Here is a 26122-nt window from a genome sequence, read left to right on the forward strand (position 1 = left end):
AGGATGGCTCCTCGGACTGGCATATGAAGGTGTAAAATCACATATCCTGTCACAAGGGTACTACATCACGTCAGGGATTATCTTCCTCTCCACTGCTGAAGGTGCCCCATCTCCACAAATCTCTTGGAGTTTGAAGTGGTAAGCAGAAAATCCCACAGGAAGTTTTTTTGTTTTGGCACTGTAGTATTTAGTCTAGACTATAATCGTTAAAATGCCTCACTACCAGAAAGAGTAAAATGTATTTTCCCGATGAGTCAGCAAGACTTACTAAACTGGTGTATTAGAGCACAGGGCATCTTCCTCCCACTTCAATTGGCCATTACTTATTGATTTAATTCTGACAATTTCTTTTTTGACTTTCAAATTTTTAAATTCCAAGTTTCTGTTTCACAGAAAAGTAATACAGGGGAAAGTAATCATCACAATCATCATTCAGCGATGAAGCAACGTCTGGATTTGTTAAGGAATACCTAAAGTGTACAGAAAATTCTCAAGGAAAGATTCTCACCCCAGCCTCTGTATGCTCAGTAATATACATTCAAGGCTTTTGTCCTGAGGAGTTTACAATCTAAACAGACATGAGGCAGAGACAGAAGGCTACAACCAACCTACTGGGACCAGTGTTTACCGCTTATGTGCAGGTAAAATGGTTTGTCACTGGATAAACTGAGCAGAAACATTTTTCAAGTAAGTTAGACCACTGGAAGATAAAGGACACTGGAAAATGAGGTAAGTGCACTAAGAGTGAAGCAGAAATAACCCTGAAGAAACTGGGCAGACCAACAGTCCATGAGCACTGAGTGAACAGGGTCGAGCAACAACTCCAGCACATTCTCCTGAGACACAGAGGCCTCCCCTGCAGCAACTTCAGCATTTGTTCTTATTTGCTGGTACCTCCTGCTGACTCTGTCCTACTCATGCCAGACCTCTTGGTAGCATTTAAGAATGGCTGTAGCCACTTCTATCAGCTTCAAAATAATTGTATAATATCTCTCATTACTGCATGTGATAAGTCGAAGCAAACCCTTCCATAAACCTTTTAGTTCTAGGTCAGTCTTCAACAGAACAAGTTCTCAGCCATCACATCCTGCTTCCACCTATTGAAACAGAGGTGAAGTGACAAACTGGAGGAGTGTTTGGTGTAACACCCAGATGGTCAGGGATTTGCTCCTTGTGCAGCTACACCTGCTGCTCAGCAGCTGATGAAGAGCCAGGGATGTAGGGTTCCTTCAAACCTTGTAACTACAAAACCATTTTTTCAGAAATCATACACTGACACATGGGAGCACGTGTGTGATGATCATGTCTGCCAAGCACAAAACTATTTTAGGTCTGTAGCAGAGAGTAAGACTTGAGTTTTTTTCTTTCACCTCAAGTGCTCAGCCTTCTCTAGATCTGACAGACCTGGCAGCACATTTCCCTCACAAGTGGCAAACAATCCCCGATCAGATGGAAGAATGATGAACATTAGACTGCTGGACAGCTAGAGAAAAGCAGAGAACTCACAAGTCTCTTCACACTGTCATGTACAAATTTTAACACACACACAAAAGAATCAAGTATCTTAACATTTTCTGTGGAATTCCAGCCTTCAGCCCTGATTTTGTTACCTTTTTGCTAAGGACAGATTTCAGCTGTGCTGGGAAAATGAATATGTACTTTTGTATCCACTCTAACCAAGCTGCACAACGAATGGGAAGACACAAAGACACATTTCACCAAAAAGAACACCTCAAAAAGCAAAGGCTACTCCACTTTATCGCACAAGGTTTTGTGATACATTCTGTGATTTAAATACATTTGCCCCCTCTGCAAACAATTAGTAACAAAGTAGAAATACGTAGTAACAAAAGTTCCTTAGCTGACCAAAGGCAGAAATATTACAGCACTAAATGCTGGATATTCCAAAGCACAAAAATAGTCAATGCAATGGTAAATATAATTCTGATAGATGGAGAACACAAAAAGTCAAAAAATTGCACATCACGTGTTTCTTGTAGGTATTTCAGATAAGGCTGTGACATGGAATCTGGGGTTTTTAATATTAGGATATAAGTGATATTCTTCATAATGCAATCCTTCTACGCAGGCAAACTAATAATTAGCTGTTTTAACTTCAACTCACCAAACTTAGACTTCTCCCAACTTGCCCATCACACCAAGTATCCTTAACAATGATCCTTATAACTGGCCTTCAGCAACAAAGCCTCAAGCACGCAGAACTCATTTCCTCTCAGCCCAAACACTGGGCATGTTCTGAAAACACTGTGGGGAATTTCCACAATTACTTGTTTATAAACTCTGTCACTTCCAGGTTTTGCATCAGATGCATTTCCAAACATAAACACTAACAAGAAACCATCCAACCGAGTTTCTCTTTTCATTCAAATCTGAAGGAGTCAAAGTTAATCGTTAATCTGTTCATAGGCAATCACTCACTTACTTATAATTGCTTGGAAGTTCCCTCAGAATTAAAAAGTGGGAATCAGATCCGCTGTGACAAAGCCACGAACAAGGAAGCCTGATGGCTCCACTGCATTACCCAGAACACACAAATCGTATCCTGAGCTGTCAGTCAAGCACCTTTCATATTTGCTAAATTCGTGTTGTAAAAAGTGCTCACTAAAAGAGGGCAAATCACTAAAGGCACAGCTTGGCTTAGTTCAGCATGGCAACACAGCACAGGAACCTATCTTTAAAAAAACCAACCAGCAAACACACAACTCTCCAGCTAAGCAGACCATGATTACACTGATGTGATAGACTCAATTACTTAACTGCCAGGGGGCCTAATGTTGCTCACACAGAGAGAAGCAAAACTACACATGTCCATAAAATGACTAGAATATTCAAGATACCTCTTGATATCTCAAGGCTTATGATTTTATTTTTTTCCAGAAGTTCATTAACAGCAGCACAAGATCTGTTTGAACAGCCAGAAGACAAATTCAGGTAAATAATAAAATAAGGATTTCTTGCACAAAGTGCTGCAAAGACAATTCACAGTTAAAAAAAAAAAAAGAAGCTAAACAGTCAGATATGGTCACTATGCTTTCAGCTCAGCAATAATTTTTGACTTATAATTTAAGATGCAAAAAGTATGTCACTGTATTTTCAAATTAAGTATTGGCAAGCCATCACATAAGTTAGATGCAAAATAAAATCCCGAGTTACTTTTGATAAATCAACAGCAGTTGTGCTTCAGCATTGCTGTTGCTGACTTTACTGATATAAAGGCAGAATATTCTGGGTTTACAGTAACACTGTAGATCCTACTGCATAAGGGTTGGCAATATGGAAAAAAAATTGTTTACATCCAGATTGATTAGAGGCTGATTCAAGTACCACAGAACTGAAATTCAGCCACTGACTTGGAACAGAAAGTGAAACATTGCAAAGAGTTTTGACCCAATCCCCATATCCCGCGGCTCAGCCTCAACCTAGAACCTTGTCCCTGGGAATATTTCCATGTGAAACAAGGACAACTGCTACAAAAATGCCAATAACTACATGACTGTTGCCTTTGAGGCAGCTGCTGATCCCCCACTAAGCTCCAGGCCACACTGACACTCTGTTAAGGATGTCCAGGATTCACCAACAGAACACCATTTACCACCAACAAAAAAATTCTACAGATCAAATTAAAATAGAGAATACAAATCTTTTGCTTGAAAGCATCTTTTGAAAGACATTTAAAATTTGTATTTCTCAGGATCCACTCATAAACCAGGGCTACATTACATTAGGATTGTAACGAGATGGCACTTGCACAGGCCCACATCAACTATTTCAGTAGGGAATCCTACAGCAGCAAGCAGTAAAGCTATTTCTGTCAGAGACTGCCCACAAACATTCTCACACCATTGTTCACAACAATTCAATCCTGATGGCACTGACTGGCCTCTGCTACATCCTAAAACAGAAACACAAGATCGCTGCAGACAGCTCTTACTCAAATATTGAGATTCAAAATAAAATGACCAAAAAACTGCCAAAATGCAAACAGTAATAATTCGAAGCAAACAAAACCCACTGATCCTTGATGCACCCATTTCAGGATACAGAAAGCCTTTTTAAAAACAGATTGCCTATATGCCTACAATGCTTCTTCCTTAATGCTTCAGTTATTGAATATTTATACACAGCGGTGACCAACTACATCACTAAACACATTTTATGATACTACAAGGAAAACTCCAGCTTCTATTATTTCATGGAACCTCTTTTTATTTTAAGGTACCACAGTGGGCAGTCTCCTATTCAAAACAATACACCAGTGATTCATAACCCGTGGGGAAAGAAAAGCCCCAAAACAAAACAAAAAAACCCCACAGCATTTATTTACCCAAACAACATTTCAGAAAGCCACTACTACTTGTGAATAAAAGATCCTTGGCCTCTCAATAATATTTTCTTCTAGCACATTACTCAAAATGATCCATTTTCAACGAGTAACCCAGCAGCAAATAAACCCAAGATCACATCAGGGACCAGCCAAGGTATGGCAGAACCTTCACGGAAAATGCAGCTTTGTTTTCTAGGAACTGTAGAGAAAAAGGCCTCCATGTTTCCTTCACCTACAAGCCTGGGTGAATGCAGGCCCATTCACGATATCCAAGCCTTTACCAACACAGTGAATACCCCAAGCTCTCCACACACACGGCTGGATGTGCACACAACCCTCGCACGCCCGCTTGGAACCATCTTCCTGCTGAGCCGAGGAGAAGGACCGACCTGAGTAGCCCAGGCGATACAGCTCCATTGCCAGGGATCCGACAGCCCCGAAGGTACAGACCAACCACAGCACGGAGCTCTTATTCCCCAGAGCGCGAATAAAGAGCTCCGTTCACCTTGCACACCCTGCTCCGTGCTCACCGACTGCAAGTCCCCGTCCTGATGGCACGGACAGACCGACACAGGGGACATTGGGGCAGCTCCCCTCCTTCTCGCACACACACAGAGCCCTGTGCCTTCACACACACACAGAGCCCTGTGCCTTCAGTCACACATTCATACAGATCCCTGTGCCTTCACACAAGCACACAGAGCCCTGTGCCTTCAGTCACACACACACAGAGCCCTGAGCGTTCACACTCACACAGAGCCACTCGCTGCTGGGGCCCCTCGCCCCCCACCTCCCGAGGCACCCCCAGGACCCCCCGCTCCGCTCGCCCTCAGGAGGCACCGGGTGCCGCTCCCAGGGAGCTGCAGGGACGCTCCCCCGAGACACCCGCGGCAGAACCGCCCCCAGTGCGCGCAGGGGGAGCCCCCACCACTGCACCCCCACATCCTGCAGACCCCGTCCTGCTGCCTCCAGGGAGAGCCCCCCCAAACGTGGGGCCTCCCCACTGTCCCCCCTGCCCTCACCCAGCGGGACCAAGGCTCCTCACCCAGAGCAGCCGCTGCCGTGTCACCCCCCAACTGCTCCCACAGCCCCCGCAGCGCTGCCCTATCACCACACGGACCCCCTCGCTGCAGCCCCCGCAGCAGGGCCCGCACCCCCCATTGCCCGTCCCCGGCCGCCACAGCGGGGACGCGCCCCCCGCCCGCACGGCCGGGCCCGCACCCTCCCCGCACGGCCCCCGCAGCCCCGTCCCCGCCACAGCCGCAGTCCCCTCACCCGCTTGCGTGGTGTCGCTCAGGTCGCAGCCGCTGCCGGGGAAGTCGCGCAGCTTCCTCCCGCTGAGGCAGAGGATGCCCGAGCTGCCCGCCTCCTCCAGGGCCCGCTCCAGGCTGCGCACCGTGTGCGGCTGCGGCAGAGCGGCCGCGCCCCAGTGCGGCCCGGCCGAGAAGGAGAGGGTGAGGTGCGCGGGGATGCCCAGCCCCGCCGCTCCGCTCCCGCCGCCGCTCCCGTTGTTGCCGCCGCCGCCCCCCTGCCCGGCCGCCATCCTGACCGGCCCCTCCACAACAACGGCCGGGCCGCCCCGCCGCCACTGCGCACGCGCCGCGGGGCCCGCAGGGGGCGCCGCGCGAGGGGAGGGCGGGGCTTTTGAGAGCCCCTCGGCCGCTCCCACCAATCCGCGGCGGAGCCGGGGGCGAGGGGGCGTGGCCTCCCCGAGGCGGTGCCTGAGGGTCGCTAGGGGGCGCTGCCGGCGCTGAGGGAGCGGGGCGGGAGCGGAGTGGGGGGATCCCGGGAATGGGAAAATCCCGGGAACGGGGGGGGGTCCCGCAGCCGGGCCGGGGCTGAGGGGAGCCGTGAGAAGGGTTCAGAGCTGACAGAACATGGCAAACATTTGCTGGGCAGCCCCGGCGCCGGTGGGAGCGTGTCCCTGCCCGGCCCGGGGCGGATCGGCTGTGCCCGCTCCCTGAGGCACCGCTCAGGTTTGGGGTCGGGTCTGCGGCACCGCAGATCCTCATCCAAAGGTCACCTGAGCCAGGTGCATCATAGCATCCATCGCTTCTGCCCTGAAAACCCGTAAGGACAGCGCCGGCCAGGGACTGCGGATCCCCGCTGGTGGCAGGGAAAATACATCCAGGAGTCGTCCATGGCAGAACAAAGGGAATGGGAGTGCGGGGGTCACCCTGAAATGGGTTAGAGAACACTCGCAAAAGCCTCAGAGACGCGAATGCTTGTGACTCAGAATGTGAAAGGGAAGTGGTGAGGCATAAATCAGAAGCTGGTTGCAATGTCCGGGGCCCAGTTATGTGAGTTAAATGCTACCCAACTGCTGGAACACCATATGGATGGATAATTGCCTTTGTTACCATGTAATCTGTACGTGTTAGGTCTACATACTTATCTGTGAAAAATTACTCTCGAGGCATGATTAGGAAATGCTACAGAAAGGCTCATAGACCCACTTTTTAATGGAATTGTTGTGGATTTGATAAGCAGAATCTGCCTTTATGCTTTGATCCTCCTGAAGGCCCTGAATTCTTAAATTGTTTTGGGGGTTTGGTTTTTTGCATGCATACATCATGCCTAATTTTGGGATCTAAGGGAAATTCTGTCTATAAGCAGCATGGAAGAGATTGCCCTTCAGTCAGCAACATGTCACTGAGAGACAGCGGAGCCATTATCAGTCGAAAGAGGAACAGCCCTGAAATACTGTGTTGGGTGATCTCTGGCTGAAATTCAGTAGAACTAAATGAGCCAGGATCAGTAAGAAGGTACTAAAGAGTGAAGGGTTCAATCCTTCGGTGCAGTGTTGGATGGACTTTGGGATCACCATGTCCCAGCAAACAGATTCCCCTTCCAACAACAAGGCCTGTGTGCAAAATGCACTTGTGGTGGGGAAAGTGCTCCCATTGTCACCTGCAAATACTGTGGCTTTCTGCTTCCTCTAACCTTGGCTACTTGCAGGGGCTGTGGGATTCAAGCTTACAGATGACTATCTACCAATCAGTCTGCCTGGGCCAGAGCTCCTGCTCTTGCCCTGAAAAAGCTGATTGTTCCTTGGGTTCACAGCAAGAAAATCAGACAAACCTCTATAAACACTGCTGAGTGCTGCCCTCGGTTGAGATTCCAGCCAGAGAGGGTGGAGGGTGAATAAACCCAGACTGGTGTCGGGCCAAGTGTGTAGGATGATTTTGCCTGCAGACGTGGAGCAGGAGGTACAGTGCCTCTGCAGCTGGCAGGAGTGAGGCAGAGCAGCAGCCAGGACCAGCTCCAGCATCCAAATTCTACTAAATGTTAGAACTAGTTGCTCTGAGTTTCCAAAGCGGGTGTCTTGGCACGGGGCCAGCTCAGAAGCTGCAGATTTGCTGTCCTCCCTCTCAGCCACATCACTCAGCCATTTGCTGTTCAGAGCCCAAGTTAGACAGAGAAAGGGGCTCAGCTCTCTCTGTATGAAATAGGCCTGACAAATTGTCAGAAGAAGACTCAAAACACCATTTTGTCACGCTGGAGTTCTCACGAGGGGGCCTTTTTATCCTTAACCAAATGCTCGCCGTGCCTGCAGGTGCTCCTACCGAGGAGCAAACCCAGCTCGCTCAGTTTGCTCAGACACATGCTCACATCTTCAAAGGCACTGGAGTGTCCCCTACAACAGGCTGGGAGCAATGTCTGAGGCTTTTCCTAACCAAAAATCCCCAATTTGCAAACTGTCTCAAGCAAATTGCTGCTCACTGGGGCAAAAGCTTGAAAACTGATTGCACGTTCCTGTGGTGGAGCAGATTTACCTGTGGGGGTCATTTATCACCTCCAATAGCTGCAGAATCAGAACAGATGTCTGGAGCACTAAAATCTAATTACTTTTATTTATACTGGATTTCACAGCCTTTCAACAGTTCTTTCTCCCCATGTCCCCCCTTCTTTGTAATTCTACAAATAAAACCAGAGTCACTAGTCTAGGGCCAGAAGGCTTCCCAAAACAACCTTCCTGGCATAATAAGCAGTAAGGCAGAGCTGTGTCATCCCTCAGTTTCTCCTATAAAACAGAGATGGTTGCATTTTCTTATTTGTTTTGGCAGTTAAGGTGCATACAAGAAGAGGTGGAAACGCTCAGATGTTGTCATGAGACTGCACAAGACAAAGATATTTTCTTGGTCCCATGCCAGGCAGAGCTGATGTTTCAGGAGTTTGAAGATTTCTGAAAATCCCACACTTCCATGAAGAGCTTCAAGTTTGAAAGTCTTTGTGGTTACCCATATCTGTTCCAGACGAGATAAAAACTCATAAAGATATGACACCAGCTGGCTTTTACAGCTCATGTTAATGCCTAGAGGAATGAGATCTAGATCAGGCTTTGATCTATCTAACTTCCAGCATGGAGTGCAAGATGTGGTTGCTCACAAGTCTTGCAAGGACGGTTGACCCAAGCCATGCTCAGAGCAAGTGTGAGTGAGAGCTGCGTGCCCGTCCTGCTGCTCTGCCTGTGCTGCTCCCACAGCTCCTGTCACCCCTGCTCAGCATCATTGCTCACAGCTCCAAACGTCCCCAGAGCACTGCCTTCTGGAGAGAGCCACACAAGGCCAATCTGTACTGGCAGTGTTGGTGTAATATTGATTGTGACAGGAGGGAAAGCGAGAGTGGAGTCCCTGATCTCTCCCCGTTTCCTTTGACACCCTGCAGTGTGTGCTGCAGGCTGTGTCCCAGGGCAGGGCACAAGGGAAGGACATCAGCACACAGTGACACAGCTGAGGTGCTGCCCAGGGTGTTGTGCAGTGTGATGCTCCCTCGACACCCCCGCAGTGCCTGCAGGCCTCTGCCAGGCAACAGGAGCTCTGGGCACCTGAGGCCAAGCAACAGGGATTGTCAAAAGCACAGAGACCCCTGAAGCTTTCGGTGTTCCTGAGTTCAGTACTCAAGCTGAACACACAGCGGGTCTTTTTCAATCTAGATTGCCATTTGCTTTGAGAAATTAAATCCTCCTGAGATGTCAGCACTGACCTTTTTTTGCATCCTCTGGAGATTTTCTTGCTTTAAGCAATTAAACTCCAGAGCTTTTCTGCTGTTCTTGCTATGCTTCTTTATGAGTAGCCTCAGTCCTCCTCCATGGGTGAGGCACTGAGATAACACAGTTACTGTTACTTCAACACTCCCATGATCCTGGTGCCACCTCCTTAATGCCTCTTCAATTCCTTTGCACTTACTTTGCATTTCAGTGCATGCTCTATTCCTCATGGATACTGCTTTTTTTCTTCAAGACCTGCAAGTGTCCACAGCTTCCCACAGGCAGTTAAAATAATCTCCAAATACCTGGATTCAAGATTCATACTAAAGTGGCATCATTTGGCTCACTTTGAAAGCAAAGCAAGCAAACTATACATATAATCCTAATTAGGTTAAAAGGCAAATGACCCTCTGTCCATGCTAAAGGGCAGTCATTTATCTGAAATTTTAAAGAGCTAGAAATAGCTCAAAATACTCCAGCTTCTGATGCTTGAATAGAAAAGAAGCAAGCAGAATTCTCTTTAGCTGCTTTGGAGAGCAATATCTGTTCTTAACAGTCTGTTTGTACAGACCACAACAAGAGATGAGATCCATTAAAGGGAAGATTCCTGGTACCTTTCCCACTGGGAGCATCTATTCATTGTATAGCTAGCAATGCTTCCCTGAGCACCAGAAAATACAGTTCTGAAGGCAGGGGGGAGGGCAGCACCTCCCCTCAAGCATGTCATTTCAAGCACCACCTATGCCAACTACATGCACTGGAAATACCTCCTTGTGGTGCTGCAGAGGCCTTTGTCCTTTACTGGATCATTCTGGTCTGACTTCAGACAGGATTTGTCCATTTATTCCATTTTGAATAACTTGTTTGCTGTGCAGTACCATACTTGCCTTGCTTGTTTTTTGGTGAGATTAGAAATGTAGCCCTTTCAATGAAAGTTTACTTTAATACTGAGAGAGCCCTAAAAGCAGCATAAACTGGAACTACTCCATGACAGCAAGCAGCATGTGGTGTATCTGTGGATCTTCATTTACCGGTTATATTTACAGATTGCACTGAAGCTACCAACTCCCTGTCATCCTGTGCACATGCTTTTTTATGGGATGACTTTGGGGACTTTCTGCACAGTCCAGAGGTACAGTTTATGGGTATCATAAGAGTAGTTTCCCATGAGATTGCAATTTTAATACACATACAGAGAGACAGAGGGGGAGAAAAAGCCAACACCACTTTAAATACCTTGCAGTTTTACTGTAGGCAGGCTGCATGTGCTAAATGTGTAAGAAGTCAAGCATGGAATTTGTCATTATCTGTGGTTGAGCAGTTGTTTTCCCTGAGCAGAGCTCGAGGACGTGTGCACCTCAGACACTTCATACCATCCAGTCAGAACTTCTGCATAAAAACTGAATTATCATTCGTCGATGTAGCTCATTCTGGGAATTGGTAAAATAAATACTTTTCTTCAGAAAGCCTGAAGAAGAGTTTTGTTTTCTTCCATCTTCTCGAGAAGATGATTTTCAAGTGGTGACATATGGTTCTAAGGCCACGTTCAGCATCTAACAATAAAACCCAAGTTCTTTTTAGTGGTGGTTCACCAGTTTTGGAGCAAGCTATCGAAGCTGTACTGCTCCCAGTGTGCCTTGTGAAGAGCTGATGGTCCTGTGGTTCTCACGAATGAAAAGGCCTAAACACCCCCCTTGTGGGCAAAATCCAGAGTGTCACAGAAGCGATCACAGTTTTGGCCCGTTAAAATAAACGCTTGTTTATGCTTTGAGCAAGTCTGGGAGACGCTGGAGAGCTTCCATACCCTCAGAAACAGGTGTGTACATGCAGATGCTAATCTTCCACTGATACATATTCCTACAGCCACCCAGCCTTATTTTCCAAGAAAAAGCATTTATTAGCAATCAAGTCATGGGTGCATTTCACTGAAAGAGAATGGTCATATATTTTGCAATTTTGCATTAAATAACTGTGATATGAGGTACCCCTGGGAACAACAGACAAAGTGGCCAGTGGTTAATTTTTAGATCATGGTGTAAGATTTATCACAACCACAAATCATCACAAGTTATTTAACATGTCGAAGATTAACTAAATCTATTGAGAGGCTGAGAAAACATTTCAGATGATACAAGTGTTGGATTGCTGACAGGTGTTCCCTTCTCCCACTGAGTTCTATTTTTATTTAGTTTCAGCTAAAAGCCTTCTAGGGTTCCTTGGGATTTCATTATATGACAAGAAGAGCATCTGATAAATTGAAAGGCCCAGTGACCCTAATTAACACCTGCTCTTTGTGAACAACTTGGTTATGCCTGTGCCTAACAAGGGGAAGGAATACCTGGCACCTTTGGCAGAGATGCCCCAGTGTTCTCTGAAGGCTCAGCTTGAGGCTTGTTGCCACAGTATCAGTGAGTCAACACAAACCAGTTCTACAGGAAAGTGCAATTTTCTTTACTTTTCTCATTGTTCTTTTACTAATCCTACCTTTCCACTGTGAAAGTCACATTCCTGACATTCCTTTCTTAGGATGCAGGGCTAAGTCTGTCTGCCAGACACCTGCAGTTCTCTCCAGTGGAGGGGGATTATGCTTTAGAGGAGGTTCTCGCTCTTCAGGCCTTTTCACCAACTCCAGCATGTGTCACCTACACTGTTAATGTGAGAAATTGCTCAGAACTGAGATAATGGCAGTGCTTGGACATACTAAGCAAATGGGACATTTGCCAAGATGTTAAGAGTCAGACTGGCAGTTGAGAGATAACAGAATACATATCAGCTCATACTTTCCAAATGCAGAAATATGGCTTGGAAAGGTTTTATCACTGCTTTCAATGCTATGCACTTGAAGGAAAGCAGCTAATGAAACCTCTCACCTGGTGAAGCAGAATTTGTTGCAAAAGCTGTATTGTTGTTCTATGAAAAAAACGTCCTTTGAAAATACCTAATATTTTAGACGTTGGCATTTCTAAACTCTGCCTTTTCCCTTCTTTGATCTCAGATGTTTGTTTCACTAAACGTGATCAAATAGAAACGCTGTTGGAAATCTCTGAGCCGTTGCTTTCAGGTTTTCCGAAGATACAAGCGTGCAGGATTTTGCAGAAAGCCACGAGACCTTTCACTGTCCCACAGCACGACCAACTCCAGCTGCTGCCCCCTGAGGAAACCTGGGTCATTCAGCTCAGAGCTGGGCTGTACTCAGAGGAGACTCCAGACCCCTCCTGCAGTCCTTCCCTCGTAGCTCCTGGCAGCTGTTGCTTCACAGCTCTGGACACTGCCCAGAGCCTTCCTCCTACACGCTCCTTAGTAAGTGCTAGAAAACGACACCACTATCAACCTCCTCTCACAGTCTGTTGCTAAATGCTGGGCTTACATGGATACTTCCAGCCCTTTCCCAGCAGCCACAACTTCCCTGGCTGCTCTGGCTAAATTGCTCAGAAATTTCAAGGATGCTCTTTGGAGGAAAGCTCTCGGACTAGGGGGGATTAGAGCCAGGGCTCCCCAGAGAGTACAGCACCCCCAGCACACCTTGCATACACAGAACATTGCAAAATTGATTGCAGGATCATGACCCTGGTTTCTGACATTTCACATTAAACTGCTTTAATGATCATTCTGCAGTGTCACTGCAAAAGACAGCAAAGGTTGTTTGTTGCTCTCTCAACACTGTTCTGTTCTTTCATGAAAGAACACTTCCCTAAACCAACACTTTCAGGAGCACTTGATCTTGCTAAGAGCTGTACACATACCAGGAGGTTCTCTGCCCTGATTGATCTGCATGTAGAAGTTTCTCTCCTATTTGAAGTGCAAGCTGGGAAAAAGAAACTGTCTTGAAAACTTTAAACATCAGGCCATGGTTCGAGATTTATTTGGCCCCTATTATGTATGTAGTGTGGGAGATTATTTCAGAGCATTTACCACATGGAAACTTCAGAAAAAAGCGTGCTCTTCACTTGATTGGCAGCAGCCCTTTGGAAGAGCAGGGATTGCTTCCCTCATCTCTTTTTTCTTTTTCATCTGGCTTTAAAAGTAGAGTTAGATGGTTTAGCTCACAGTTTGTATTCAAACTGCAGAATAGCCCTGGTGCCACAACCAACGTGACGCAGAGACTGAAAGATCCCCTGAAGAATCTGACTTTCGTGAAAGACCAATTCCGAACGGGTGCTTCCTCCTCGAGGCGCTCACAAACACAGAGAACACACTTCACGCACGAATACGAGCCAAGAGTATCTTTGTTTGCAGAGAGTCGCCTTGTTTTTCTTATCTTCGGAACGAGGCGAGGTCATTCCGTCGTTCACATCGCTCAGAAATAACTGCTTAAATAACGTTTAAGATACATCTGCTGCTGGCATACACCCCAGAGGGGAAGGGTTCGGGGGCAGAAAGGGAAAAGAGGAAAGGAGAAAAGCCCGGCGGCTGGAAAACGGTGCTTAATAGAGGGGGGGGTTGCGGGTTGGTGGGGAGGGCGCGGAGGGCAGAGAGCCAGGGCAGGGCTGAGCACAGCGAGCCGCGGGGCTGGACGGGGGCGGAGAGAGGGGTCGGGGGCGGAGGGCAGGGGCCGGGGGAGCAGCGGGCGGGGGACACGGGGGCAGCGGGCGGGGGCCGAGGGAGGCGGGCGGGGGCCGGTGCGGGGCCCGGCGGCACATTCCGGGCAGGCGCAGTCGCGGGGCGAAGGCTCAGGCGCTCCGAGCCCATGGAGGCGGCGGGGCCGCTCCCCGCGCCGGGCCCCGCGGCGGGGCCGCAGCCGGGGGCCGAGGAGATCGACATGTCCCTGGGTAGGTGCGGGGGGCGCGGGGGGCCCTGCCCGGGCCGGGCTGAGGGAGCTCGGGGATGGGGGGGCTCCGTGCGGGGACGCGGCGGGTGGGTTCGTGCGGGATGGGGCGGGGCGGGCAGAGGCCGCTGTTCGCTGCCCGCGTCCCCCTGCCCGGATGGCCCCGGGCAGGACGGAGAAGGTGTGTGCGGGATCCCCGCGAACCCTCTCCGGGCTGTGCTGGCAGCAGCCCCGTAACTCGGGGGACGGAGCGGGCCGGGAGGGGCTCCCGCAAAGCAGCCCCCGGTGGCAGGAGGAGAGGAGCCATGTCCTCGCGGTGCCGCTATTTATAGCTGCTCGCTCCGATGCTCGCCATTCCTTTGGCACCGGGAATGTGAACTGTGCATAAACAACCGCCCTGTCATGAACTCCCGAGGCCTGGATTCTGACGCATGGACGAGAGATCTCGGTGGATTATCGTGTTGGCGTTCTCTGCTGTGGGAGGAAAGTCCACCAGCACCTTTTGCTGTTGGGTCAGCTTCCTAACTGAAACCTTGTGTCATTTCTTCCCAGCAACGAGCCATTTGTCAGGAGCAGCAGAACATTTTCCACTGCAAACTCAAACTGATCCCTTGGCTGATGCACCCGTGTTTTAATGGTTCTGCGAAGAGTTATAGCAACAGTGGTTCCCTCATTTTTTTTTATTTTTCTCCCATGGTATTGCACACTCTTTTTCTTTTTGCTAATAATTTTTTTTAACAAAACATTTCATGATGGTCCCTTTGCTTTTGCTCTCCCTTAGTGCTTCCCTTGGTCAGACCTCCTGTGGTCCAAATCCATATTCCATCCAGAATACGGCTTACTCAGGGTAGAAGAGAGAATTGAAAGGCAAGAGCCCTGATGAAGAACTTTTTCTGACAGGTGCTTTTTCCATGCTTTCAGATACATTTGGCCTTACTGGAGTTAGCAGTCCCAAAAAACTGCAGGAGTTGCTCTAAAGCTGCCCTGATAGATCTAATTCTGCCTCGAGGTGTAGGGGTACCATAAATGACCTCTCAGGACCCCTTCCAGCCTTTCATAGTACTCCATTACATTGCTCTGTTAACTCCATCATATTTGTGGCCACAAAAGGCAGGGTAACAACTCATACCTAAACAAAAAAAATACACTGAAAGGTGACAGACCAGGCACCTGAGCTTTCAGCTCCTCTTGGCTCCCAGCAAGCTCTTCCTCATGCTGTGACAGCCCACCCTTGGGTGCCTGGGGTCACCTCCCTGCAGAGTGTGCTGGGATGCTGTTGATGTGCTTCGGATCAGCCTGTGCCCCAAATCACACATGTCCTGAAGGCACACTTAGCTGAGAACATTAGTGCATTCATCCTAAAAGCATGGCCTGGCCTCTCCCAGCCTGCTCTCTTCCTGGCAGACTTGAGAGAAATCACAAAAGCAGTCACACAGCCTTTTCTTACTTCTGCTTTCATTCCTTTTCCTTGGGCTTTGTATCCATTTGGACACGGGAGTTTCTTGATAGAAAATGACAAGGGACAAGTGCTGGAGGTCTGATGGTTCGTGGTAAGCACCCACTGAAAGCTAATGGAACTTCTGTCCTTCCACTCCACTGGCACATTAAGGAGCTGGAATAGCCACTCTGGGCCTGTTTTTGGACACTTCATTCCTTGCTAATTTGTTAAAACATTCAGCTTGGAGCTTCACAGATGTGACTTTATTACTTGCTAAGTATTTTCTGGAAGGTTTGAGGTTAAAAGAAGAAATTGTTGGAAAGTAGGAGTTAATGAAGAGGTGATGTTCCACTTTTGCCTTGCCTTTTCATCAGAACAGCTTGAATGAAGAAGAACCCCTTGATTTCAGACCACCTCACTGAGAGCTCTGTCCTGCCTGTGGTGGGGATGTGCTGGATGGTAGCACATTTTTAAATCATTTGCTATACTCTAATCTCCAGCCTGCAAAGGCTGAGTAAATTGATCCTATACTTTCTAAGCTAAGCTTAATCTTTTATTGTCTGGCCGGTGCAGCTCACAGAGCAGCGAGCTCCGTTTTTAGCACGGACAATTGCAAGCACCAAAAGAGGGAATCCCTGTTTGTAGAAAGTGCAGGTTCTATGGAATTCTCCTCTGTCATTTCATTCTAGATGACATCATCAAGCGCCACAGGAAAGAGCAAACAGATTCCAGCACCTCAGGCGACAGCAGGAGCCAGCAGGTCAAGAACAGGAGTTCAGCCTTCGGGTACGGGCGGCCCCGTTACGGTGCCTGGAAGCAGAGGAATTTGCAAGGTAGATGGGCACTTGAGATGGCAGAGCCCTGCCAGGCTGAAAAACGCACTTTTGTGACAAAATACAGCTCTTAAATCCTTCTATCTAATTTTTGTGCACGTATAAGATGTGCTCGGGCTCTGATTAGCTTTTCTCTCTGCAACAATGGAATATCAGGGCCCTTTCAGAGCATAATTCATCCATTTCTCTCCCTTCCAATCTCTCGTGAATTGCTAATTTAAAGTGACTTAATATCTATTCTCTATTCCCCCTGGCTTTGCATATTTTAATTATGCCTCTTCCTAATCCTCATTTTCCCAGAGCAGACTTAAATTACCCAAATTAGCCCTTCAGTAACTGTATTTGATAGCTCAGTTATTGGAGCTAAATTGTCACTTTTGCCAAGCATGGTGAGTTTTTTTTATAATACTGAGTGATCACACACTTTGTTTTGTTCCACTAGTTTTCACCTACAAACGCAGAGTGATCTGCTGCATGAAATACCATCTCTTATCAATTTTTTTAATTACTGCTAAATCCCTTCCTTGAAGATTTTAATGACATTTTGCAGCAATGTCTTTGAAATCTTATATTGGAGTGCCAATGGCACATCAGGACAGTGGGATTTCTGGGAGCAATCCTGCTTGTCTCTGATCTTCCTCCCACCCTCACGTTTTTGGTTTCCCTCACATATTGCCTTACCAAGGATCGTTCCAGTTCAAAACAGAATGAGGATAATTGCCCTTTGCAAATTGATTATTTCTGTCAAACACAGGCTTTGATATTCTTCCCCACCAAGTGACTCCTGCATCCAGAATCAAATAAATCAAACAAATTTTTTTTTCCTTATTCATTAGATGGGAGAACTTCTGTTCCTTTATAGAATTATTTCTACTAGTTTTAGTGTTTCATGGGTTTTCACTGAGTCTGAATTCAGCCCTGCCAAGAGCAGAGACCCACCATGCTGTGTGGTGCTGATGTCAGTAGCAATTTGGGGAAACTTGGCACGACTGGGAATTCAGCCCATAATTCTTCAGGGGCTCAGTTCACTTCAGTCCCTGCTGAAATGCAGTCCCTCCTGGGCTGAGATGAGATAACCATTATCAAAATGACAATCAGAGGAGCCCAGCACTGTAATGACAGGAGGGAGAAGAGTATTATGCTGATTAAACCAGCAAGCAAAGTGCTGTTATACCTCCTGGAATATGGATTAAACCATCTCCCCAGTGGGGAAAAGATGATTTTTAATGACAGGAAATTTGAATTTCAAATCTCCTTGGAAAAAGAGTCAGCTATCCATAGGGACTTCTCCCCAGACTGGACTGGCTGAGCAGAGGTGCCTCTTGGCCAACCCAAGTGTGTTCAGCACCAAGCTCTGAGTGTGCACCCAGTCATGGGGGTTGGGAGGGGGTTCTTCCCCTGCTGCTGATGCTGTGAGGTTTTATTCAAATGTTCTTTCATTATTAAATACCTACCAGCCTTTTTGCAGAGATGGAGCCTCCTGTGTGTCACACTTCAGGACACACATGGCAGGCTGAGGCCTTGATCCCCAGCTGGTGTACACGGGGTTCCCCTCAGAGGCTGATGGCTCTGTCATGAGTTATTTATGTTGGCTGAGGGGTGCCTAAATGCACTGCTGAGCAGAGGCTCTCTAATAGGAACAGACTGACAGGGGCACGATTTTCTAGTCAGGGCTGCCTTCTGCAGCAGTCCCTCCCATTGCCCTGATGGAATACCCAGGAAAGGCAGCTGAGCTCAGTCTCTGGCTGTGGAGGATATGCCCTCTGCAGGGTGCAGGAGAGCTGTGTTGCAAGGCTTGGTGGCCTGCAGGAGAGCAGTCTGGCAAATAGGCAAGAGAGAGGGGCAAGCCCAGAGTGGTGGTTGAAGAGAACAAAACAGGGCAAAAACAAACTGGGGGGACAGAAGCAGGAGGAAACATCAAAGGACAGTTAAACACAGCAAGTCCACATCTGGTCAAAAAGAAACAGTTTGCCAAAATTCAGTGTTTGTCAAGAGAGGAACATTTACAGACCTGCACTTCTTCTGCAGAGGAAATAACTACTGGCCCCACGGAGCTTGTGAACCTCATTGCATTTGTGTGTGTTCTTAAAGCATCTCCAGCCATAGAGCACAAGGCACCCCAACATGCTGTTTGGGAGCTGCTTCTCGTGGGCATGCCCTGGTGCCCTTCTGTTCTAGAGCCTGTGCAGCTCAGGTCATCTTTACCTGTGTTCCAGTGGAAGCAGCTCAGGCTGGTACCGGCCGGTGTTACACCCTGGGGCTGGGGCCTTCATTCCTCACTGTGGTGGTGGCCCTTGGCAGCACTGCCTCAGGACACTTCATTTCTAATTGCTCCAAGTCAGTATAAACTGCTGTGATGTAGCAATGAGTGGTGTAAGATCAATACCTGCAGCCAACTGCTCTGTGGTCTGTACCAGTGAGGTTCTGCTCTGTGGTCCAGGATTTGAGTGTGCTCTCGCTGCCCTCTGCCCTGCACAGCTTTGTGCCTGCTTTATTCACCCCTGAGTACGTGTGCATGTCTCACCAGTGTAGTGACTGCTGGGGGGAAAGAGCTAAAAACGGAAGGTTTGCAAACCAAGCTCCCTGCCTTGGTACAGAGAAGATCAAAACGCAGCATGGTGGTAAACTCTGCATGCACAAAACCCTGGATGAACTGTGTGAACCTGTGATGATCTAATATTGGGCCAAACTTAACTCTGCTCACGTGCCTCTGCCCAGGTGTTGCTTCAGGAACCTGCTGATCCCACTGGTTAGCGAGGTAATGGAAATAAATTCCCTCTCTGCATTTTAGCTGTGATGTTTGTGGTTGTTCTGGCTGCCCCCCTGCGTCAGCTCACACAGCGACTCAGAAACTTTCTATTTCGTTATCACTACAGAAATTCATCCTGTGGAGTGATTAGGCTTGAAAGCACTGTGCCTTGGTCTGACAGAGTGCTTTCTTCTCACTCACCAAAATGCTTCAGCACACTTCAAAATCACCAACAGGATTAAGGGGAAAGGTTAAATGGAGATGGACAGTGCGTGTGTATGGATTGTACCACTACGTAAAACAGCAGCAGCAGGTGTCCTCTGCAATAGGTGCAGTAAGGATATGTCAAGCTAAAAGGAAATAAATATATATATGCATAAAAATCACGGTTCAGTCTTCACTTACCAGGTGCTATAATGTGGGCACTCAGAGCTATTCCAGGCTGCTGTGGGGTTGGCTCCCGGATGCTCGAGTCACTTGTGTATCTGTATCAAAAGGCCTTTTCTGTTTCATAGTTAATTCACAGCAAAGTGAGCTCTGACAACAGATTGACAGGTCTCCTGATGTGGGTGTTCCTGCCTTTATGAAGAATCAAAATTGTGGAAAGCTTTTCTCTTCTCTTGTCTTCTCTGTTCTTTCACATCAAATAATGTGTATGTCAGTCCTACACAGAATAAGAATGTTAGCGAGACATTGGAAAGATTAATTATTTAATACTTTTTGGAATGAATTAATGTGATTCTTGCACCATTATTTGTATAAATACCCCTGTGTTGTATTAAGTTAACCTTGTAATCCATTTGCAAAACTGTAATCATAAATCAAATTTCGAAAGACACTAAAATAAGAGGTTTTTTGTTTGTTTGTTTTTTTGTAGGACCTAACCGTTTCAGAAGAGGGTTTGGACAGCAACAATACAACAGGAGACAATTCAGGAATACTTTGCCTGGTCGCAAGAGAAGAGCAGCTGCTGCCTTCAATGGAGTGAGCCCTTTAAATCGCCAGGCATCAGCTCAGGAGGTAGGGGAATAAGGAAGGGACAGCTTCTCCCAAATGTCATGTAGAAATCTGCTTGATTTTATGAACCTGGATCACCCCAAAGAACAATTTACATAAAAAGGTACAGGCACCATCTTTTAGATGCCCGTGCACAGCATTTGTATGCATAGATGAGTGCAGACAGACATGCATATGGAATAGCAATCTTCCAGTTGGTTTTATAAGCTTCTGACTTGGCATAATTTTACTGATCAGTTCCCCTGGGTTTTGCAAAAAAAAGGGTTTTCTTTGAAAGTGTCCTTAAAAGATTTAAAAATATTTCCATAAAAATGAATTCCACGGGATCTCGTCTTACTGTTGTTGTTTAAAGGAGGTGTATTAAGATCCGTTATTTTTTCTCCACCCAGAGCATTTTCCAAGCTCCTGTGAAGTAAAAGGAAAGATTGTTGGTCACCTGTCAGGTGACTTTGGTTCAGAGACACACTTTCCATTAGCAAGTGGGCAATCCCCACAAGACACAACGATTCCTGTGGCAGATAGGCCTCCTGAGAGGCAGTTGGTTTCTTCTGCACTGGTGGAAGTCCACTCCATTAGCAGGTCATGGGTGCTCAGTAAGCTTTTCAAAAAACCCAAGTGCTGAACATGATTGCACATTTAGTGACTGTGTCCTGGGGGTATAAATGAGAGAGCCCTAACTAAGCAGGCATGTGTGAGGAGTGTGGTTATTCCTGAAAATAAAGACCAGGATGACTCAGATATTGAGCGTGGCTGGGTATTTACAGAAAGTAATAAGCAGTTGCTAGGAGGCATAATTCTACAGTAGCTTCCACTTTGCAGAAATAAACCAAGGGGGAAGAATATGGAATCACAACTGAGCAGATAGTAAGAGTGATGGTGGTTGTTCTAGAGAAATAAATGGGCTGGAGTCTAGGGCAGTCTGTGTTGGAAGTGCAGGAGGACTGACACTGCTGAGGGGTCTTCTGATGTGCCTCATGCTTCAGGGCTTGGCCTAAACAAGAAAGAGGTGATGACCAAAAGGAAACCTGAGCACGGCTCTAATGCTCAGCTTCTGTAAGATTTGCTCTCCATGGACTGATTTTTTGGTGGTTTTTTTTTTTAATTTCTGCACCATTAGAAGGAAACACTCTTCCTGGGACTTTCATGCCCAGGAACAAGGCACACAGACTGAGTGTGCTGAGTCAGGCAGCAGCAGTCTGTGGATAGAGGACAGTTGGGGGCTGTCACTTGCCCTCGCTCCCTGTTCATGTAGTGAAACTGTGGCACGGGTGGCAACTGCTGAGCTCTCACCAATCTTTCAGGGCAACAAGAACAGCAATGCTTTTGCCAAAAGCAGCAGCGGGCAGCAGAAGGACCAGGCACAGCCATCTCCAGGCCCCAAGAGATTCAGAGCAGATGCTGCCAGCACCCAGACCCCAGGGAAAAGGTAAAAATCTTTGGTAACACTGGGTTTGTTTCCTTTTTAGCAATTCCCCCTGCGGCTCATAGGGTTCTGCTCTTGCTGTGTGTGTGAGCTGGGAGTGGCTACAGCCATGTGCTTGTGCAGTACGAGAAAAATACCCCTGGAAAGCACCTGGAAAGAAAACAGTGAAAAAAGTTAACAGTTCATAGCTAATAATGCAGATATCAGATCTGTCATTTCATTTTAGGAAGCACGGAAAATGAGACCTTAGTATTTTTATTGAACTTTTCCTCTGTCGCTTTGGGGAACACTTTTGAAGGGTGAAATAGCTTTTATTTTCATAAAGGCAGGAAATACAGATTCCAGTCATAAGGGATAGGCAGAGAGAGGACGTCTGTCCCAGTGAAGGGCTGCAGGAGCAGACTGCCCAGGAGCTGCAAGGAAGGTGGGCACTGCCTTGGTGCCTGTCTCATCAGGATCCTTGTGTTCTCCAAGCTGGAAAGGAAGCTCCTTGCAATCCTGTCTTTCTCTGCTCTGAGCAGAGTAGGAACTGAAGGACATCCAAAGGTCCATTCTGACCTGATTTTTTTCTACTATTTTCTTCCATGTTTTTTTATTTTATTTTTAATGGGCAGAGTTCAGAACACAAAAGCTGTTGTCTCATTTGAGCAGAAAATCAAGTTCCTCTGAAATCCTTCGCTGTCAGAAAAACCCGTTGGGCTGAACTGGGTAACACACAGCCTGATTTGCTTCTTATGCTGCTTTTTAAGACCAGCTTGGGTTTTTGACATTAAACTTTAGGAGAGGCCTGGCATCATCTTCACCTCTGTCCTTTTGTCTCTGCTTTACCATCAGGCCTTTCCGGCTAAACAGGGGACCAGCGTTCCAGCAGAAGCGGGCACAGCAGTGGTTCTCCAAAGCCCGCTTCCAGAGAGGGGTCAGTATCCAGACATTTCTTCTGCAGCCTGCTGGGAGTGACAAACCTTCAGTTCTACCAGCCCAGCTGTATCTTTGCTTCCAAAAGTAAAGAGAGATGGATCGCTTAAATTGCATGTATTGCTAGGAAAGTATTTGCAGGACAGGCGATTTTTAATGCAGCTTAATATTCTGGCAGCTGGAAAGTAAAATCTTGGGAGGGTGATAAAAAAGAAACCTTGTGGTTTATAGAGCAACACAAACAGGGCAAAGTAAAGCCACCCAGTACAGATCACTGTGACAGCAGGAAACCCCAAATTAGCAAGTTTCTTGACAACTTGCAAGGAAGGAGCTCTTCAGATACACCAAATGAAATCCTGGAAAAGAAGTCATTGTTTCTGAGAGCTAATTCTCTTAAGTAATTTTTTTAAAAATATATTTCACAGCAGATGGATGGTCAAGGAGGAGGGAAACCGCCAAGGATGAGAAGGTAATTGGTGAACAAAGGCACAATGCAAACGCGACGGTTCTCTTTCACGCTTGAAGCTGGATAAATCTCCCTGTCTCGGCAGGTGGCAAGTGAAACCCAGCCCGGGAGCAATTCTGACGGTTTCTGTGGTTAATCCCCAGGCGGGCCAGAGCAGCGGGTAAGTAAATGAGGTGATTTGTTAGGGTGGGACCCCTACAAAAGCCATTGCAAATTCCCCTTAGGTTTATTGCAGCTTCACTTCTATAACGAGTGTATAATGGTTCAAACCCAAAATGGTTAGCAAATGATGTCTGGTTCCCTTCCCGGCATATCTGAAGGAGATAAAGATCTCCTGTATTTACCTGTAATTACACGGTAATCTGTAATTACCACGCCTCTCCTTTGTTATGCAGAGTGAGGAGAAATGGAAGCCCTGGAGCGCATGGGAGGGGTCAGGCTGGCTATGCTCCTTGTGGGGTGTCAGGGAAAAGCTGTGTTAAAGGAGCACAGAAGCTGGAAGGAACAGATTCAGGGCTGAGCTGGTGCAGCTGCAGGACCCAGCACCCAGCTGAGGGCAGAGAGAAGGGTGGGTGAATGCACTGTCCTGAGCACAGAGAGCGCCCCACGATAGCCTGGATGTGACACGGTCCCCAGTGCTGGAGCTCTGCCTGCACAGCAGCTCTCCTGGCAGCCTTTTGACTCTGCCAGGGGTCAGACATGCTGTGGGACCACGTATGGGGCATGCAGGTGTCTCCTTCACTCCATGCTGGTTTGCAGAGCAGAGGGAGCGAGCTGCCTTCACTTCCTGAGTGACTGCGGATCTGTGCTTTCCCCAGGCCTGGATCCAAGCGCCCGTTCCTGCGAAGCCAGAGGCCCCCAGCACGGGTGACCAAGCCCCAGCCCAAGGGGGTGATGCTGAGATTCAACTTCCGTGCCATGGCCAACCAGGTAGAGGATTGTCGACGGCACAGGCGGCACCTGGCGCCCTGCAGCAGCCCTGCCACTAAGCTGTTAACACCACGCTCAGGTTTCTGGGGCTGCCAGCTGGGTTTGTCTAACATGGCCCAGGAGGAGAGTCCTGTAGCCGTGTTGGCCAGGTTGTTGGCAAAACTGAAGGCACTTGAGAAGACTGTTGAGCAACTACAGACTCAGCCCAATTTTTCCCATTCTGTTGGCCTGTCTTGCAAGGCCTGTCCGTGCGCTTGCTCGGAGCGGGGAGATCCTGCTGGTGGGTGATCCTGGCCAGGGGGGACTGTTTCAGTGTCGGTGCTCCCCATTCCTCAGAGACACGTGGCACTTCTGGGCTTTGCTCGCTCTTTGCTTTGGTGACCTTCTCGGTGCCCCATTTGACACTGAAGTATGGTCCAAGAGCCCTGGGGCAGCTGAGAAATCCTGCTCCACCTTCTTCATTGCCGGCGTTTCTTGTCTGGACAGTTTGGTTTTCCCTGATGCCTTGTGCTCCAATGCCATCTGCTTGCTCCTGTTCTGGCCGAGGACGCCCGGTGTCTTGGGGCTGGGAGCTGCTTGGAGGTTTTCCAGCCGCACACAGTCTGTCGAGCTCCTTGTCTCTGTGTGCTGCGTGGTTTAATTGACTAACCAGCTGTGAAACACCATCCTGACTGATGGGCTCTAATCAATACCCTGCTACAAGTTGGGCTGTGCTTTGCCACCAGACGTGGGACTGACTCGCTCTCCCTTTCCCCTGCAGACCAGCCTGACGCTGGATGAGAGGTTCTCTGGTCTGAGGAATAAGAGGCGCTTTACAGCAGCCAGGAGCGCCGGACGGACGGTCACCATGCCCTAGGACAGCGTGCTCGTCACAGGGACTGCCCCCAACAGTCCAGGCCCTGGCAGGGGCTCAATAAAAGTTGCTAGATTCCCTTTGAGATAGCTGATTTGGCAATGTGCTGTCTCCTTCCTTACACCCACAGTGAATGAGCGATGGAGGGCAGGGACAAGGCAGGATGAGAGTTGGGGCTGGAGCACAGGGCAGGTGGGACATGAGTGGGGTGATGGAGGTGTATGAGCGGAGATGGATTTGCTGGGAGAGCTCTGCTGGGGAGCCATAGGGCTGGCACCATCCCTGTCCTCCTGCCAGGGCACCCTATGCTGACCAGGGTGACTCTTGCAAGTGGGAGGGGGTGCCAGTTCCAGGCCATAGCCCTGTGTTGTCCCACGGGTGGGACAGGGTTGAGGATGCTGTGCCTGCCCACATGGGAGACAGGGAGCAGAGCATGTGTGGATCTGAGGGATGTGGCCCAGCAGTGGCACCAGTGGGGATGCTCCAGCTGCCTGCAATCCCCAGCATCCACCCAACTGCCCAGTTTGTTGTGCTTGCAGGCATCCCTGCCCAGTGTTTGCAGTGTAAGACCCTCCACCCTGAAAACGTCTCGCTTTGCCCTGACAGTCAGGCCTGAGCACCTTGCGTTTCTCTGTGGGTTGCTGTGCTGCTCTGACTGCTGCTGCTGGCCCAGTTGTGGGGACGGGGTGAGGTGTGCCGTGCCTGCTGCTGGAGTGACTGTCCTCAGTACGGAGCACAGACAGACTGCCCCAGCCTACAGTAGGTTTTCCAGCGCTGCAGTCATTCTGCATTAGGGTTTTTGTAGTTGCAGCTCCACCCATGCTCAAAGCACTGGCATAATCAAACGAGCAGCAGCACTCTGATGAACTCTGAGATGTTAATGAACTGGGTTTAGACATTTGTTAACAGAGCCCTGCACCAACCCTAAGTAACTGATCCATTCTCCACCCACTGCTGGAACCCAGCACTGAAAGCTCTGGACACAGCCTGTTACTGGGCTCTAAGCTGTACTTGTGAAAGGAAATATTTGATAGACTGCATTATATTTTACACCGAGCATCTTTAACAAGAGACTGGACTTGGCATTGGTTTTACAGGAATGTGTGAAATGTTATTAGTTGACAAAGCAGTGATGTACGAGTCCAGTGCACTGAATAAAAACTAACTTGACAAATGTCACCTGCAGTTATTTCCCTTCCTTCAACAGGCTTTTGGTGCAAGTTCAGCCTCTCAACAACTGCAGGGCACAGTATGTGCAGCTGCATGGGTTAGTGCTTTGAGGGAAGCCGTGGTCCCCATCAGTGCCCACAAACAGGCACTGCCACCACTGGGGCACTGGCCTGGCCATGCAGGCACTTTGCTGCTTGCAAACCTGGCTCCAAAGCACTGTTAGGTGTT

General features: G+C 48.2%; 2 protein-coding genes across 10 annotated transcripts in view; one reads left to right on the forward strand and one right to left on the reverse strand.

Annotated features, from left to right (window-relative positions):
- The window catches only part of LRCH2 (leucine rich repeats and calponin homology domain containing 2), a 35582-nt gene extending 29678 nt beyond the window's left edge, over positions 1-5904 (reverse strand). For 5 of the 6 annotated variants that reach the window (XM_064669727.1, XM_064669728.1, XM_064669725.1 and 2 more), the window contains exon 1: positions 5621-5903. In XM_064669727.1, the coding sequence (XP_064525797.1) occupies positions 5621-5888 (268 nt within the window). In that variant the 5' untranslated portion in view covers positions 5889-5903. Of the gene's footprint in view, positions 1-5620 lie in introns of all 6 variants that reach the window. The other variant, XM_064669729.1, reaches the window with a different exon arrangement.
- Positions 5905-13948: 8044 nt separating this feature from the next.
- Positions 13949-25903, forward strand: LOC135421358 (UAP56-interacting factor-like). Of its 4 annotated transcripts, none has more exons than XM_064669732.1 (9): positions 13949-14104; positions 16228-16371; positions 19998-20140; positions 21439-21563; positions 22395-22476; positions 22901-22944; positions 23027-23101; positions 23760-23871; positions 24632-25903. In XM_064669732.1, exons 1-9 carry the CDS (start codon positions 14023-14025, stop codon positions 24725-24727), a joined length of 903 nt encoding a protein of 300 aa, XP_064525802.1. In that variant the 5' UTR covers positions 13949-14022; the 3' UTR covers positions 24728-25903. The 4 variants fall into 4 exon arrangements, with proteins under 4 accessions (XP_064525802.1, XP_064525803.1, XP_064525801.1 ...); XM_064669733.1 differs by having other exon boundaries at positions 22904-22944; positions 24632-24809; XM_064669731.1 differs by lacking the exon at positions 24632-25903 and having other exon boundaries at positions 22904-22944; positions 23760-24295.
- The last annotated feature ends 219 nt before the right edge of the window (positions 25904-26122 follow it).

This window comes from Pseudopipra pipra, chromosome 13 (genome assembly GCF_036250125.1).
Source record: "Pseudopipra pipra isolate bDixPip1 chromosome 13, bDixPip1.hap1, whole genome shotgun sequence".
NCBI lineage: Eukaryota > Metazoa > Chordata > Aves > Passeriformes > Pipridae > Pseudopipra > Pseudopipra pipra.

Excerpts from the sequence above, each read along its gene's own strand:
- LOC135421358 (XM_064669730.1), top strand. The coding sequence starts at position 14,023 with ATGGAGGCGGCGGGGCCGCTCCCCGCGCCGGGCCCCGCGGCGGGGCCG. Across the intron at positions 21,564-22,394 it reads ACCCAGACCCCAGGGAAAAG|GCCTTTCCGGCTAAACAGGG; the intron begins GTAAAAATCTTT and ends CTTTACCATCAG. Across the intron at positions 22,477-22,900 it reads AAGCCCGCTTCCAGAGAGGG|CAGATGGATGGTCAAGGAGG; the intron begins GTCAGTATCCAG and ends TATATTTCACAG.